Raw genomic sequence first — 16,626 nt, 5'->3', positions numbered from 1 at the left:
TGCTACAATTTTCAATAAAAGCATTAAAGTTGTACATTTTATATGAGATAATTTTTAATTTAAAAATGTTGGTAGTAAGTAAAAAAATCCTTTTTTCTATTTCCCATATTTTTAGGGATATTTTCGTAATTCTCCAGGTACTGTTTGTTTTCATTTTCGTATACAAACTCAATTTTATGGCAGGTGCGTATCATTCCATTATTTCTTAGGCCCTTACTTACTTTGAAGACCTTTCTTGAACATTTTTGTTGAAATTGGTTTTTATAGAGATAAAAATCTTGACATATAGCTTTCAATTCATAATCGAGATTGAATAAAATCAATTTTCGGGATGTTACATTATATAAAATTACCAATAATTTCAAAACAGAATTGTATACAAAACTTTATTCATGTTAAATTATGTCACAAGTAGTATTAGTGATTATTAATTTGGTTAAGCTATCCAACTATCAGATCTTGAATTTAAATGATTAGCTTTCAAAAAAATGAAAATTTTATTAAAAAATAATTATACCGAACATGATAAATATCAAATTCAAGAGAAAGTCAAACAAATGAAGAAGTAACCTCCTTACCGTATGTACAAAAATAAAACAAATTTAATTATAAAGGTTCAAAAATTCCTTAGAGACAAATATAAGAAAATGAGAATTTTTAGTCATAGTTCAAATACACAAAAACAAGAAAGCTATCATTGAACTAATCAATTAAAGTAAAATTGATTCTATTATTTCTTGACTTTCTCCAAACGTTGTCTCCCACTCGATCTATCACAAACTATCGGAAACAGATATTGATTGATTGAATGGTTACAAAAATCCCAAATCAATAAGAGTTTCCAAAAATTTTGAACTCCAACTCCTCCACTGATTTAAACAATCAATTGAAAATATCTCTTCCTTTAATCAAAGATATGATAGACAGAATTTCCAGAATCTTCAAACCCTGTAGTATTCGCACAATCTTCAAACTCCAATAGCAACTTCCCATCTAATCAGATCTATCAAGGATAAAATTCTCAAATAACAATGGAGTATATTAAATCCCATATTTGGATTGCTTCCAGGTTCTACATAACAAAAACAAATGGACGTATTTTCGTCAGGACAAAGGAGCACTTATCTGTTATATTTATATACCAATACCAGTAATAATAACAATAATACCTCCAAAATTTCCCGAAAAGACCAACTCTACCGATGTGTTTCCCTTCCCAAACGTACCGAAAAGACAAATCCACCAATAGGACCCTTACGAGGATTAACAAGGTTCAGACGGTTGGCTCAAAACCAGTAGTGATAATGTGGAATCTAAATATGAGTAAATATACAGTCATATTTTACTGATGAGGGGCACGTCATTGCCTATAATTTTTTTGAATAATTTCCGAGTTGTTACACTTAAACTAACCCTGTATGGGGTTACTATAAATAAAAAAGGATGCGAATTAATATGGCTAAGTGAAACCAAAATGATTCTAGATATACATAATAATATATAGATGGAACGTTAAACTTACAGGTACAAAAAGCATACATGGCGATAGCAAAAGGTAATTGTCTTCAATATAGAACATTTTACTTATACAGTGAAAGCTTGATAACTAAAACTATAATAATTTAATAAACTTTCCTGTTTTTTGTTTAGAAAGATTGTTTTTATTTCTTAAAAATGTTTATCAACGTAACTGTAGACTTCTTTGGGTTTTATTTCATCGAGGTTCAACTGTATTTAAGTTGGACGTTCATTTTGCATTAAATTCAAGATCCATATAATTACGGATATTTTTGAGGAATACATCTTTGATGTTACCGCAATTGTTGTTTTGGGCACTTTCTAAGTACACTTCTAAAGGTTGGTAGAAGTCACGGTAGATGTCACCACCCAACTGAAACTAACAGACAAAAAATGTAATTACAAAGTCTTACATTTGATAAATTTGTATTAAGCATACAGAATGGGAAAGACTTCATTAGATTGACAAGATTAAGGACAATTCCAAAATTATCTCAAAAAGACAGAGCATAGTATGAAACTCTTAGTTGATATTACATCTATAAACATCATAAAGAAGCTTTTTATCCACTTATTCTACATCTAATAACCACTAAAAATATTTTTTTGAAGGTAATCTGTATTCAAGTTATTTTTCTACAAAATAAAATCAATTGATGAAAGATAATGCAATATTTATTTAATAACATCTTAAACGACTGACCAAAGTCAAGATATATTTTTATAGTAAATTCACTACCTTTGTTGGTGGCTTTAGGAATTAGATTTTCTATGATGATCTGCACTTTGCGTTTTTATCTGGCCACTTGGTAGACAGCATGATTATGGGTATCAACATCACTAGTTTTTCCGGAAAAATAATAACTTTGTTATTCCAAATGGATCATCCTTTCGCTTTTCTGAGTTCTTAAGAAATACTTATTATTTTCCATCTAATGTTCCCTATACTTAAATGCCATAATTTCGGAGTCATAGCTACATTTGCGTTCTCTCCGCCGAAGTAAAAATAATACATTTATGTGGCTATGACTGCTACGACAACAAATTTGACTTTTCAATAAATTATTGTTGAAACTTATTGAAAGTCACAATGGATCGTTTATATGAAATTGATATTATAATAATAATTTAATAGACGTGGAGAGTTTGCAGACCTAATGATGAAAAAATGTTACAATCAAAACGATTGTATTAATGGAAACGTAAATCTGCATAATTGTAGATACTGGTCACATAACAATCCTCTTAGGATGCATGAATCCCACACCCAATATCCCGAAAAACTGAATGTATGGGCTGGAATAATAGACGATAAAATAATTGCTCCCTTTTTCATTGAGGGTTACTTAAATGGTCCCGTATTTAGATTTATTGGAAAATAGTATTATAGCTCAGTTAGCTCGGATATTTCCAAATCCAAGTGAATATTTTCAATTACATTTTTAAAAAAACATCATTATTAGAAATTCTCAGACAATAACAATATCCCAAACGACAATATTTGGTTACAACAAGATGGTTCTCCACCTCACTATGCATGTGCCGTGAGGCAAAACTTAAATAATGTGTTTCCCAGAAGATGGATTGGAAGGTGTGGTTAAGGAGGATAAGATAAGGAGGAAAGGTATAAGAAACACTCTGTTACACAAGTAAGGAAATGAGAATATCTAACTTCTAACATAGGCAAGCAAGGAAAATCCACCAGTTATACTACAATAGCGGGAATAATTCAGATAGCAATAAAAGATGTAAGGAACAGCACCAGCACCAGCACCTAATGAAAATTTCATAAAAAAAGTTGGTCTATGAGATAGCACCTTCAGGTTTTCAAAGCATATGCCCCTTCACCTCAAAAGTCACCTTTCTTATCTTCTTTCCTCCATTATATATGGAAGCTTCCAAATGAATTTGCACCATGCTAAAAGGGTATAAGCCGCCATAATTAGACTACTTAAGAACTATCAACATAAAATGGTGTTAATAGATATTGATGAACAGATTAAGGAAAGATTAATAGCTTGTCTAGTAATTTCAAGATTTTCTATAATTATTGTAAATTAACAGAAATAATAAATCAATTTCATTCAGTCTTCCCATACTGTATATTTTGTTACATTAACAGAAATAATAAATTAGTTTCATTCAGTCTTCCCATACTGTATGTTTTGTAATGTCTTTTTAAGTTATGTTATTAAAAAATTAAGAAAATAAAGTTTGCTATAAAAATGTTTTTGTTTTTGTTTTTGTAAGAGACAATCCCTTATGATATAATTTATTTTCGTAAGACATAAAGGTGAGTTTTTCTACAATAAGTTTATAAGTAATAGATAGTTATTAATTCCTAGAATTTTTAATTACTTAAGCCTCTTATTCTCAAACAAACATTAGTAACATATCGATATAAGGAGATTTTAATTTTTTTCATAAATTAAAAGTAAAATATTCATCATGTTAGCTTATTGGGGAAGGATAGATTGGAAATATATGTTGTATTATGTGTTTAATCATATAGTGATTCCCCAATCTACTTATGAGAGGAATCACCTGAAACTTGAAACTATTCGTATGTGGAGCAATAGTGGACTCATATGAATCGAGTTGCCCGCGAGTAAAGGCAGTGGCAAAAGAACAACAATGGTAAATATATACAATGTTAACCAAACATACTCTTTAAGGTTAAAATGATTCGAATTATATGAATATTTTTATTACCTCTTCAAAGGACTTGTAAACAGCCTGAAAAATTGGTTGTTTTTCTGAATGAAAAAATCCTCGGGACCCATGAATTACAGCTACTCCTTCAGTTTCTGCTGGTTTACACACACTCGTATACATACAGTGATCAGGTCGATAGTTGAAACGACATGAATATATGTAGAGTTTATCTGAAAATTATTCAACATCTCTAAGTTATTTCTTACTAGAATTTATCTCAGAAACTAATTCTATGTATATAAGTTACCCTTAAATCGTACATTTTTTAATGACAAAACTCAAGAATCTCAAAATAACCAAAAAAATATCCGTCACATAAAATCATTAATTTTGTGAAGAGTATTCTTTCAATTTTTTAAAAATTATGAATAACCATATGTGCCTCATTTACTTGATGTATCAATAATACTAAACACAAAAGTGATATATTAACTTTCTAAAGGGAGTTGCATTGGAAAAATGGAGAGTACAAAAATAAAGCGGCAGGTTACAGAAAAATAACAATTCAAAACAAAATGCCAAAATTCATAATCTCTAATAAATATAGTTAAAAAAAACAGAAACCATAGCATATGAAACTGAAAAGTGAAAAATATATAGTTTGAGAAAACTAAAAAACACTATTTTGAAGTACATCCATCTAAATAGTTAGGAATATTTTTTTTTATTATTACTGTGTAAAAAGCGTCGGACGCTCGATGTACGAGAAATATGGAACAAGGCCAACGCTGCTTTTAAAGTTATACTAAGATTTTTCATACATTATTATTTTAAGTTTACTTAAAAAAAATATTTTCAAGTTTTTAGTTTGATGTGCTTTAAAAACGTGTTTTTCAGTTTTTTTAAACGATATTTTTCACTTTTTAGTCTCATATGCTATAAAAGCGTGTTTTTTGGTTTTTTCAAACTATATTTATTTTCCACTTTTTAGTTCGATTTATATTGTCAAAAACTGATGCAGGTAATAAAGTAAATTTCCAACAGAGGGCAGACAGTTGTAAAATCTTTTTAAATGTAAAGAGAAAATTTGCAGTGATAATTTCTAAAAAGAATTTGCCAAAAAACAGCGTGAACTGGATTTGAAACCACGACCGGCGAATCCGGAAATTCACGCTTTAGATCACTCGGCTAAGGTACGCAATTAAAGTGGTGGGATATACTAACAGTAATAAACCACTTGCTCACTTGGAAAGTTGCAAACAAACAAACAAGCTTAAAAACCCACATACAGGTAAAGCTAATATAAGCGTGTTAAAAATATTACTTATTTACATCTTAATCCAAAACTTTTCTTCTCTTGGGGAGTGGAGTCGAGCTGCCATGTATGATCACTTCTATTAACTATCCTCCATTCTTTTTTATCCATTGCTTTCCGTCTTATTTCATTCAATTCAAGCTTTGCAAGCTTTTTTAATCTTCCTTTTTGTTTCTTACTTGCTATTCTAGCTTCGTTTAGTCTTAATATTATTTCCTCTAGCCCTATTTTTGTGACATGCCTATACCATTTGAGCAGTGCCTCTACTATTTTAGTATCTATTTTGGCTTTGTGTTGTGGTCCATATTTGTACCTAAAAAAGTAAGTGTGGGAGTGACTATTCTTTTAACAATTTCTGTTTTTATTACTTTCGGTATCTCCTTCACTGTCAGGAAGATATTTTTTCACTTCCAAAGAATCTTCCTGGGCACCTGTTATCTCCTTTGTTTCATACTCTATTCTTTAATTATTTTTTTAATAACATGTATAAAAGCAATTAACCTGTTCCAGTTTTGTTTCGTGTAGGTATATTTCATCTACATTTTGGTCATTAATTATAATCATTGTCTCTGTTTTCTTTCCATTTATCTTCATGCTGATGTTCTCAAAGCTTTATATATTATATATTCGTTACTTTTGTTTCATAGTTCTTTCGTCTTTAGTGATTAGTACCAAATCATCTTATAGATAATTTCCAATACTTTACCCTTCCAATATTTCAATGTTCCACTGTATAGTGTGTTACTTCTCTTATACTCATTCAAAACAACCGAGGAGAGCAGTATGCCTGAGATAAACCTCTCGTTGTCTTAAATATTTTGGAGATTTGGTGTCTTGTTCTTATAGTATAACTTAGTTTCTAGTCCTTTGATCCCATTTGTTGTTGTTTATCCAATCCTCTAGTTTTTAGGATCATCTATATGTCGTTTCTAACTATCTTATCGGAGGATTCCTCAAGTTCTATGTAACAAAGTTGCGTCTCTCCTGATTATCTTATAGGTTTGTCCAATATTTGTTATATTATCCCTCCATTTGGTCTGAAGCCATATTGAAGGTTTTCTAATTACTATTCTCAGCCTTTTTTCAATTACCCTCACATACAGTTGACCACCTGGGCTTAGTTATGTAATGCCTCTATAATTTTTGCATTTCCTTGTTTTACATACTATAATATGTTTACTTTATTTATACTTGTATTCTGTATTACCCTAAAAAATAATTTCAGATTTACCTTATAGGCATTCATCATTCTTACTATGATTTTTGTTTTTCTTCGTTGATTATTTTCGTTTTCCGATCTTCATTTTTTGTATTCTTTATATTCTTCTAGAGTTGTTGTAGCTATGTCAAAATCTCTTATTTTTGTTTTTTCTTCTTCATTGCTTCTTTCACTCTTTAGGTCAACAAATCTGTTCTTTTATGTGTCTTTTGTGTTCCTTTCTTTCTTTCTTGATATCTGTTGTTTTTTATATACAAATTTGAATGGTTATTTGGCTGTCATGCATTCTGTCTCTATGCTGCAAATGGTCTCTACAATCGTTTTTAGTCTGGTAAGTTTCATATATACTTTTAGGTTCTCTTTTATAAAATCTTCTAGCTCTTCTTCAAGTGTGTTGTCTCCTTTGGATTGCATCAATATTCACTTGACAACTAATTTCTTCTGATTACATTCAAAATTATCTAAACTATAATTTATTTCTTCCACTTCTCTGGTTTTTTTCTTCTTCTTCACTTCTTTGTTTTCCTCATCAGTTCTATCATAATATCAACCAATATTGACTCATTTTCTTTTTCCAGGAACCGTTTAATTCATTTACTCTTTCTACAAAAATCTTCGAATTCTCTGCCTCATTTCCTAACTTCATATTCATCATCTCTTGATAATTGATGAACCCTGTATATTCTTGTTCTAAATTAAAACCTATTTACAGTGAATGCTCTGACGCATTTCGCTTTCACATATCAGTAACTTTCATTATATATTTTTCGAATTTCAAATAATTATAAAGTTTATTATTTAATTTATACCTAGTAAATTGGATTAGATTTAAATAAATTGGCCTGTCGTTTTTGTGATAATTCTCGATAGATCAGTTTTTTATCGCCAAGCGCTCTCTTGAACCCGTTCTCCTTGAAAGCCGAAAATCATCTCTAAATAGAGTATGGGGCTTCAAATATTTTGAGTAATTTTGAAAATATATTCTAAAAGAATTACTGTGAGAAACCATTAACTGTTTAATTATTATGAGATATAATTAATACTATTTTATTCATCTAAAGGTTTAAAATTAGTTTTTTTAATAATTTTTTAAAAGAAAAATAAAACAAAAGAAATTATAGAAATTAATACTGTTTGATATATCTTAAGTTTAAAAATATCAATAAGAGAGAGAAACGGAATTCGCAAAATAATTATGACACTATCAATATAATTAATTTATAGCTGGATTGAAATAATTTAACTCGGTTCCAAGGATTTTTGAATTTTAATATTTTAATGTGTTTTGTCTCATATGCAGTCTCTCATGCAGTTATATTTTTGTAACACACCGATGATTTCTTAATCTATTTACTAAGTACAGAGAAGTCTGCCCTATATATCTTTTTACTTTTCAAACCTTTGTATATGTTTTCCTTATAAATAGCACTAGGCCCTCATGTATAATATCACTTCTTCCGCATTATTACATTATACGAGTTAGCCTAGACCAGTACCATGCATAAACAAAATATTGCGTTACCATTGCAACGAATAATAACTTAGAAGTGTCAGTGTAAAGTTTGATGTCAAAAAAGTAAACCAGAGTTACGCAATAAATTAAAAGAAAAAAGATGCCCACCGAAATTGTGAAAAACGAAAAATTGGAGTATCGAGCCATCATCAAGTACCTGTATTTAAAAGGGTTAAGAGGTAAGCAGATTTACGAAGATATGCTTAATACCCTTGATGATCAATGTCCTTCGTATGCAACCGTAAAAAATTGGACTGCTAGCTTCAAAAGAAGTAAATTTTTCATTGAAGATGATGACCGATCATCGGGAAGGTCAGTTTCTGTGTCAGTCCCCGAAAATATCGATGCAGTTCATGACATGATTTTATCAGACCGTCGAATTAGACTAAAACGAATATATGAAGCACTGGATATTTCTTACGAATGCGTTCATCATATAGTTCACGTCAATTTAGACATGAGAAAAATCGCTGCAAAATGGATCCCCAGTTTTTGGAATGTTGACCAATAGCGAGAAAGGGTAGAAGCATCGCGTTCGATCTGTGCTTGATTTGAAAACTATGTAAACTTCTTAAACCGAATTGTTACTATGGATGAGACTTGGGTACATTTCTACGATCCAGAAACAAAGCAACAATCGATGGAATGGCGACACTCTGGTTCTCCAAGACCTAAGAAGTGTCCAAAAATCTGCTAGAAAAGTTCCTGCTCCAGTTTTTTGGGATTACCATGGAGTAATCATGATTGATTTTTTGGATAAAGGTAGAACAATAACTGAAGATTACTATTCGACATTACTGACCACTCTACGGGAAAAAATTAAAGAGCAAAGACGCGGAAAGCTATCCAAAGGTGTTTTGTTTTGCAGGACAACGCCCTTGTACACAAATCTTATGTTGCCATGCAAAAAATTCGTGATTTGGGATTTGAATTACTAGAAACCCCCCCTTATCCGCCTGATTTGACTCCGTCCGACTATCATCTCTTTCCTCAACTGAAAAAAAAAGCTTAAAAGGTCGTAAATGTTCCAACGAGGAGGTAATAAAAGCTGTGGAGGTCCGGTTTCCAGAGCAGGAAGAAACATTTTTTTTGAAAGTTTCTGACATTCTTTTCTGAAAATGTTCGGGCAACTCCATCGGTGGGGGTCTTAAAGTTTAATTTAATAGAACGAAATATCCACTGTAATGAAAATTGCGAATGTACCCCCTTGCTCATGTAGTTTCAAAAGTTTCACTCTATTGTAATTGATTCAATTTGCATTAAAGTATATTCAGAGATAAGTCTGCCTTTTCATTTGTGTATTTGACTATTTTATTGTTCATTAATTTCAGATTCAAATTAAATTTAATATTAATCATAAAAATAATGGGATGAACTAACCTGGATGATAATGAAAAATTATATTAATAATATCTTGATCTCCCCATGTAATTTTATGTTTGTACTTTTTGTAAATAGGAACAACATACTCCTTCCATTGGAAAGCTCTCATTCTAGTGAGATTCATCAACATCACACCAGAATTTACTCCTAAAAATAAAAAAATTAAATTCATTTATACATCTACTGAAGAGTAGAAGAAGTTATAGAAGCTAAATTTGTACATCTCTCTAATTTAGTATGTTTTAATTTTTATAAAAAGTTGTAATAAATAACTTATATTCGTACAGTGAACAGTAAATTACCTCCCTCTTAGAAATATCATATAACAGGACACAATCTGACAGAAAATGTTCATATTCATTTATCTTCAGGTGATTCTTGAATTATGTTAATACCAAATGAGTACAATACAGATATCCTACAGAAATACCAGGTGCAATAAAAAAGCACGGTGAATGAATATTGATAACTGCAATTAGCCTCATGTATTAAGACAATGTGTGACAATTTTGAATCCATTGTAACTGGTCAGACTGCTACTATAGCCGCTTTAGCAGTTTTTGTCGAGACAAATTTTGAACAACTCGGCAACATTAAGTTTTGTTTGTGTTGAATAAAATAATAAAAGAAGCTCACGGAATGTTGAAACAATAAAATAGTAACTTCGAAAAGTGGTTTAAAATTGGAAATGAGTCAGTGAAGGACGAGAGAATGTTCGGACGTCTTTCAACCTCAAAACGACATGAAAATGTGCAAAAAATGGACAAACTTGTGTCTTGACGGAGTTCGAAGGCAAAGACATGGCAGATGAAAGCCATTCTGAGAGAAGTTTTCCAGTAATATAGGCAATGTTGAGATAAGTGCATTGCAAGCAAAGAGTAGTACTTAGAAAAGAGAATACTCCAAATTTGATTTTAATAAAATAATCCAAACTGCTACATCAAACACGAAAAAAACAAAGATGTCCCACTCGAAATAAAGAGACTAATAGCAGAAAAGAGACAGACTCGGGAGCCACAAAAATAACTTCAATCGATTTAGTCAGAAATTGAAGAAAAAACTTAAATAAATAAGGGATGCATATGTGTCTAAATTAACAAGAACAGAAAAAAGCTCAAGATAACAGCCCCATCTGTACGAAAAACAGTGGGCTAGAAGCGACAAAGAAAAAACAGATTTATTTGCAAATCATCTGACTACGATCTTCCAACCACTAAGTCACGAAATAGACCAAGAAGTAGAGCAATGCAATGACTCCAAAAGAAGTACGTAATGAAATAAAATTATTAAGCTCGAAAAAAATACCAGGCTCGGACCAAATAACCGCCAAAATTCTGAAAGAATTGCCACAAAAAGGTTCTGGTTTACCAATCATATTGATTGGTAAACCAGACAAAGACCGAAACAACGTGTCATCTTACAGTCCAATAAGCTTTCTACCTACAATATCCAAACTCCTTGAAAAATTACTCCTACATAGAATAACTGAAAACTTACCTCCACAGGAATGAATCTCCTGCCATTTATTGGGATTCCAACAAAAACATTCGACAGTGCAACAAGTGCACCGACTCATGCTGAAGATAAACAAAGCCCTGGAAAACAAAGAATACTGCTCTGCTGTTTTCCTCCATATCGGATAGGCTTTTGACAGTGTGGCATCAAGGGCTGTTATACAAACTTAAAAGAACACTTCCCATAAACTACTACCCACTTTTGAAATCTTACTTAACCAACAGAGCCTTCCCAACAAAAGTTTATGAGGAAAAGTCCGAAATTTTTACTATAGCAGCAGGGGTGCCACAGGGTAACAAACTAGGCCTACTATTTTACATACTGTATACATCAGAAACACAGTATACAAAAGAAACTTTGGTGACACAGTCATCATCTCTACTGATCTAGAACCACAAACAACAGCAACAAATTTCCAAATCAATAAATGTAACAATCACGCTACATGACTTCCAGTCAAGTTAAACAATGCAGAAATACCATAAGCAGATAGTACTAAATCTACCTAGACAAAAACTTAACTGGAACCATCACACAAAAAAAGAAAACAACTTGATGTAAAATATGGAATAGAGCTGTGAGGTTGCGCTTCCAAATCTAATATAAATATCATTCAGAAATCCCAATCTAAAATACTCTGTCAACTAGATATAGTACCTGTTCATCGTCTATTCGTACATGTTGCTTATTTGTGAAATTTACATGTACCGACTTTTTGTTCTTTACGCTTAATTGATGTCTGTAGGTTGATTACTGCTTCTTAGGAATCTCCTACGGTCAAAATAGCTGTGTCGTTCGCAAACGTGGCAACAGTATAGTTTTCGAATTGAGGGATGTCATTAGTGTATAAGAGGTAAAGAACCGGCTCAAGAACACTACCTTGTGGTATACCCACGTTGATTTCCTTTAAGTCTGAGTAAGCATCTTCTTGCTTGATTCTGAATGAGCGTTCTTTTATATAGGACTCTAACAGTTTTGCAGATTGGTTTACTCAGTTTATATTTGAGTTCTTCATGCCAAAATTTGTCAAATGTCTGAGCAACATCTAAGAAAACAGAGGAGCAGATTTTTTCTTTCCTAGTGATTTTTCTATGACATCCGTTATCCTGTGTACTTGGTCTACGGTGGAGTGGTTTGACCGAACTGATGTGAAGGTATTAGTTTTCTTTCTTCAAATATAGGGCTTAATCTTTCTAATAGTATTTTCTCGAATAGCTTTGATATCACTGATAATAGTGATATTGGTCTGTATGAGATACTACGTTTGGTGCTTTTCCTGGTTTGGGAATCATTATGACTTCAGCTACTTTCCACAAGATAGGTACATACTCATGGAGGAAAGGTTGCGTTTATATTATGCGTTAATTTAATTATAGCTTTCTTTAGTAAATGTTAGTATTTCCCCTGTGATTAATTCAAAGCCAGGAGCTTTCTTCGGGTAGATATTTACTTTAATCATTGTGGATACTTTCATGGAGTAGTATAAGTTATTTTCAAACTGTCTTGATTTTGTATTAATTGTTTAAGTCGTTCTTCTTCAGTAGCTGTAAAAGTGTGTGTTAAATGTTCTGCAAATGTATTTGCTTTTTGTTGATTGTTTCTGGCCCAGCTACCATCTTGGTTTTTGATTGGAGGATTTTGTGATTAGTCTCTTTAATCGTTTGGTCGCCTTCCATAGTGAGTCTTGTTTTCGATATTTTGGATTTTCCTTTTCAGTTATTGAGTAGCATTATTCAGTCTCGTTTTGTCTTCTGGAGCTCTGGTTTGATGCCACCTGCGTCTCAGTTTACGCTTTTCACATATTTCGTTTGCGATCAGGTTGAGGATACCATCCCATGCGTGGGATATGAACTCAGACCATTTTCCTCTATTCTCCTCACGCTTAGTGACTCTATGATTTAATAACAAAGCCCTCCATACTTAGTCAACAGACTAACAGATTGGCAGAATTTCCAAGCTATATTAGAAGAACAAATAAATCTCTCAGTAAGTCTCAAAAACTAAGAAGAGTTAGACAAGGTTGCTGAAATTCTAGTCAACTTTATCCAACAAGTTGCATGGGATAGTATTAAAATAACAACATATTTCAATAGCATAATGGAATATGTAGCTCAATATTGATCATTTACAATGATCATTTTCTAAATGGAGATATAGAGTCGATATTTGAAGTCAAATAATCAATAATAATTCTGGGCAGTAAGCTTCTCTGGATTAAATACTTTGAAAATGCTGTTAGTAAACCGATAAAGGCTCTGACTCTGACCCTAAAATACTATGTCATATATGGAACGGGTCTGACACACCAAAATAAATCAGATGTAAACCGTCGATAATATATCGCAGGATATTTAAGGAAAGTACAAGTGACCTGAAAATTAAGAGAGCTTACTACTATTATAACAATAAAGAGGATCTATTTAAGGAAAATACAATCAAATTTAGAATTAAGAATGTAAATGACTGGCAATTCTTCAAGGACTAGATCAATCCAAAAGGTTTGGAAATTGTGAGATCTGGCAAATATCTACATCTTAGTACTACAATGCTACACCTTTTCTCTAACTTTTTTTTAGGATATGAGCGCCTCAGTAGTACCTAATGGGCCTGAGTCTAGTAGAAATTGCCAAATACAGGTTCTGTTAGGAAAAGGAAGAAACTTCATATTACCTAGTTACATTATCTTTGCCATCAGAAGCTAATGCAGTAAATGCCTTTGGACAAGAGCTTGTAGGAATGAAGATACTTCCTCATTGAAGCCATCCCAGATAGTGGATTTTATTAGAGCTCTGGAAATGGAAATGATGAAAGCAGCCATGATGGGGGAGGGCATACAATAGACATTAGATATTAAGGTGTAATGTTACCCCCAAGGTATAATATAACTCTAAACTATAAAAATTAAGCTCGTGTGTTCAAAAATATGTAAGCTCATTGGTCATAGTACTAAGTAGAAACTACATGTTTTAACAGTCAGCTAATAATAATGTTGAAATAATAATATGGTTTCACACAAGTGGAATTAATACACTACAATAGTTGAACAATCATACTACTTATTACCTTACCTAATTTTCCATAATAAGGATGCTTTGCAAATCTATTGTACCAACCAACATTTGGATCTTCATGTTCAGGAGCTAGTGCCGCCATTTGACTAGAGTTGAATCTATGAAAATGTCCCCAAACAGCTTCTACTGGTGTTAAAAATAATGTATCTGTATCCATGTATAAAATAGAGTCTACATTTTCCAATAAGTTCTGGAATATTATGCAATAAAAAAATATAAAATAAAAAAATAAAAAATATACAATTAACATTATTAGCATAACATTTTATTTTATTTATTCATTTTATGAACAAAAATCTATCTTTTTAATGGTAGTTTTTTGTCCTAAATAAACCATATTATATATATATATATATATATATATATATATATATATATATATATATATATATATATATATTAGTTTGTTTTTTAATAATTTTTTAAAGTCCGATAAAAATTATTGACGTTTCGACTTATTTAAATCTTTATCGAAATATGATATGGACACTGACAATTTGCGTATTTATAGTGATCAATAGATCACCGTCATCATAAATATCAAAATAAGAATAAAATCAAACTGGAACGTTTTTCTAATAAGAAATTTTAAATTTAAATTAAATTAATTTAAAGCTTTTTCTTTCTTATGAATTTAAACCATTTAATTCTTTTTCGTGTCTTTATGTCTAAGAAATCAGAAATTAAAGAAACTTCCTTCCTAGGTGTTTTCTTAACAAAGTAAGTCATAGCAAAAGATTAATGAGTAAGGTTTTACATTAATTGTGCATGTTGGAATTAATATTACGTTGAAAATTCTTGATAACGTAAAAATATTTAATTATGTATAGTTGAAATTGATGTAATCATCAATAAATGCACATATTTTCACAAAATACCATGTGGTGTCAATTATTAAAACTCAAGATATACATGTGTAATATTCGCCGATCTATTTCTAGCGCGGGATGATGAGCAAATGACCGGCCAGAAATGTATTAGTTGACAATAGACCATCTATTGTGTGAATTTTAACTATTTTAAGTCAATTATTCGTGTGCGCCTAAACAAAATCGGTTATTTTCATAGCCGACACGGGGTAACTCACTAGTCTTTTTGGAAATAAAAACCAACCTAAGGGATTCTACAATGGTCTGTAGCATGATAGCATTATCTGCTATTATGCTCGAGAATATCATGAGAACATCATTTATTACTTTAGACCTAATAAAATCAATAAAATCGACTCTTAACAAGCTAATAATATATGTAATAGCCCGTGAGAAAACTTAAATCTGGTTCAGAGGTCAAAGGTTTTGAGGGAAAGGGTAGGTTGGGAAAACGCTCCTAGTACCCTCATTAGTCGATCAAATGATCGGTTGATCAGTGCAGGAATGTAGTCCTACTTGGTCTATAAAACCTGAGTTACAGATTTTATATTATGTTAAACTTATTGATGTTGTATTATTAGGGTTCAGTCCAAAGGGTTCATTTGAATCTAATGAAAGTAGAAAGGAATGTTTATGTTTTTTGTTTATACAATTTTGTGATTGGGCGATGTAGGTGTAGGACATTTCTAGAAAGGTTCTTTTTTTTAACATGTGGTTCAGTTTCTAAAACGATTGCAGCATTGAAATCCATCTAATGGTTGGTCGAATTAACGTGTTCGGCCAGAGCACATCTTTCAGGATGTAATCTGCAGTCGCTTTTAGAGGAGATGATTCTGACAAGAATCTAAGGGTTTGACCGTTTTTCGTTTATTAGATTCCGTTCCAACAATTTTTGAATTTTTATAATTGAATTTATGTATTTTTGATATTTTGTGGTTTGTTAATACAGTTTTATTTCTTTTATCGTATTGATGACCTTGAGTCTTGATAATATTACTTCTTTTGTTTTTTGGTGTTTTAGATTTTAGTTAAGTGAAATATTTGGATAATGTATTATGTCCTTTATGACTTACGAGTATACTAATATTATATTTATTGAAATAATGCGATAGTTGTTAAAAAGTCATTGTACATATGGTAAGGAGAAATGTGACCTTGTTGAAACTAAATCTAGCTGATCTAGATCGGGAGGTCGATAAACATCCCCTGAATCCAAGTTGGAAGACGTTGTGGCGACAGATGAATGGCAGCAGGGTGATTGCTGAGTCGAACGATTTTCCTGGTACACCGGGTCGCCCCCCACTGTATCCAGACCTTACTCCGGCATGCGGAGTTCTGCTGGAATGGACCAAACTTTCCCTAGCTACTCGTGGGAACAACAATGGAGACAGAAAAAGGAAAAAACATCGGGAACACACCGGAAAAATAGAGAAACCCTCCACCTCTAAGACGTGAACGCGGGGCGGATCGCCGATGGTATCTGCGCTACCTCAACAATGGGCTTGCACCAGAGGAAGCCAGAGCCAAAGCATTAGAGCATAGATCCAAGGATAGTGAAACAAAACACT

General features: G+C 31.8%; 1 protein-coding gene across 2 annotated transcripts in view; it reads right to left on the bottom strand.

Annotated features, from left to right (window-relative positions):
• Positions 1–372: 372 nt before the first annotated feature.
• Positions 373–16,626, bottom strand: part of LOC130894950 (glucoside xylosyltransferase 1) — a 32,073-nt gene continuing 15,819 nt past the window's right edge. For both annotated transcript variants that reach the window (XM_057802014.1, XM_057802015.1), the window contains 4 exons: positions 14,187–14,379; positions 9,601–9,750; positions 4,231–4,403; positions 373–1,897 (listed from right to left, as the gene is read on the bottom strand). In XM_057802014.1, the coding sequence (XP_057657997.1) occupies positions 1,748–1,897; positions 4,231–4,403; positions 9,601–9,750; positions 14,187–14,379 (666 nt within the window). In that variant the 3' untranslated portion in view covers positions 373–1,747. The remainder of the gene's footprint in view (positions 1,898–4,230; positions 4,404–9,600; positions 9,751–14,186; positions 14,380–16,626) is intronic.

Source organism: Diorhabda carinulata, chromosome 6 (genome assembly GCF_026250575.1).
Source record: "Diorhabda carinulata isolate Delta chromosome 6, icDioCari1.1, whole genome shotgun sequence".
NCBI lineage: Eukaryota > Metazoa > Arthropoda > Insecta > Coleoptera > Chrysomelidae > Diorhabda > Diorhabda carinulata.
Note: the sequence above shows the minus strand (reverse complement) of the source record. Positions and strands in the feature narration are given on the sequence as shown.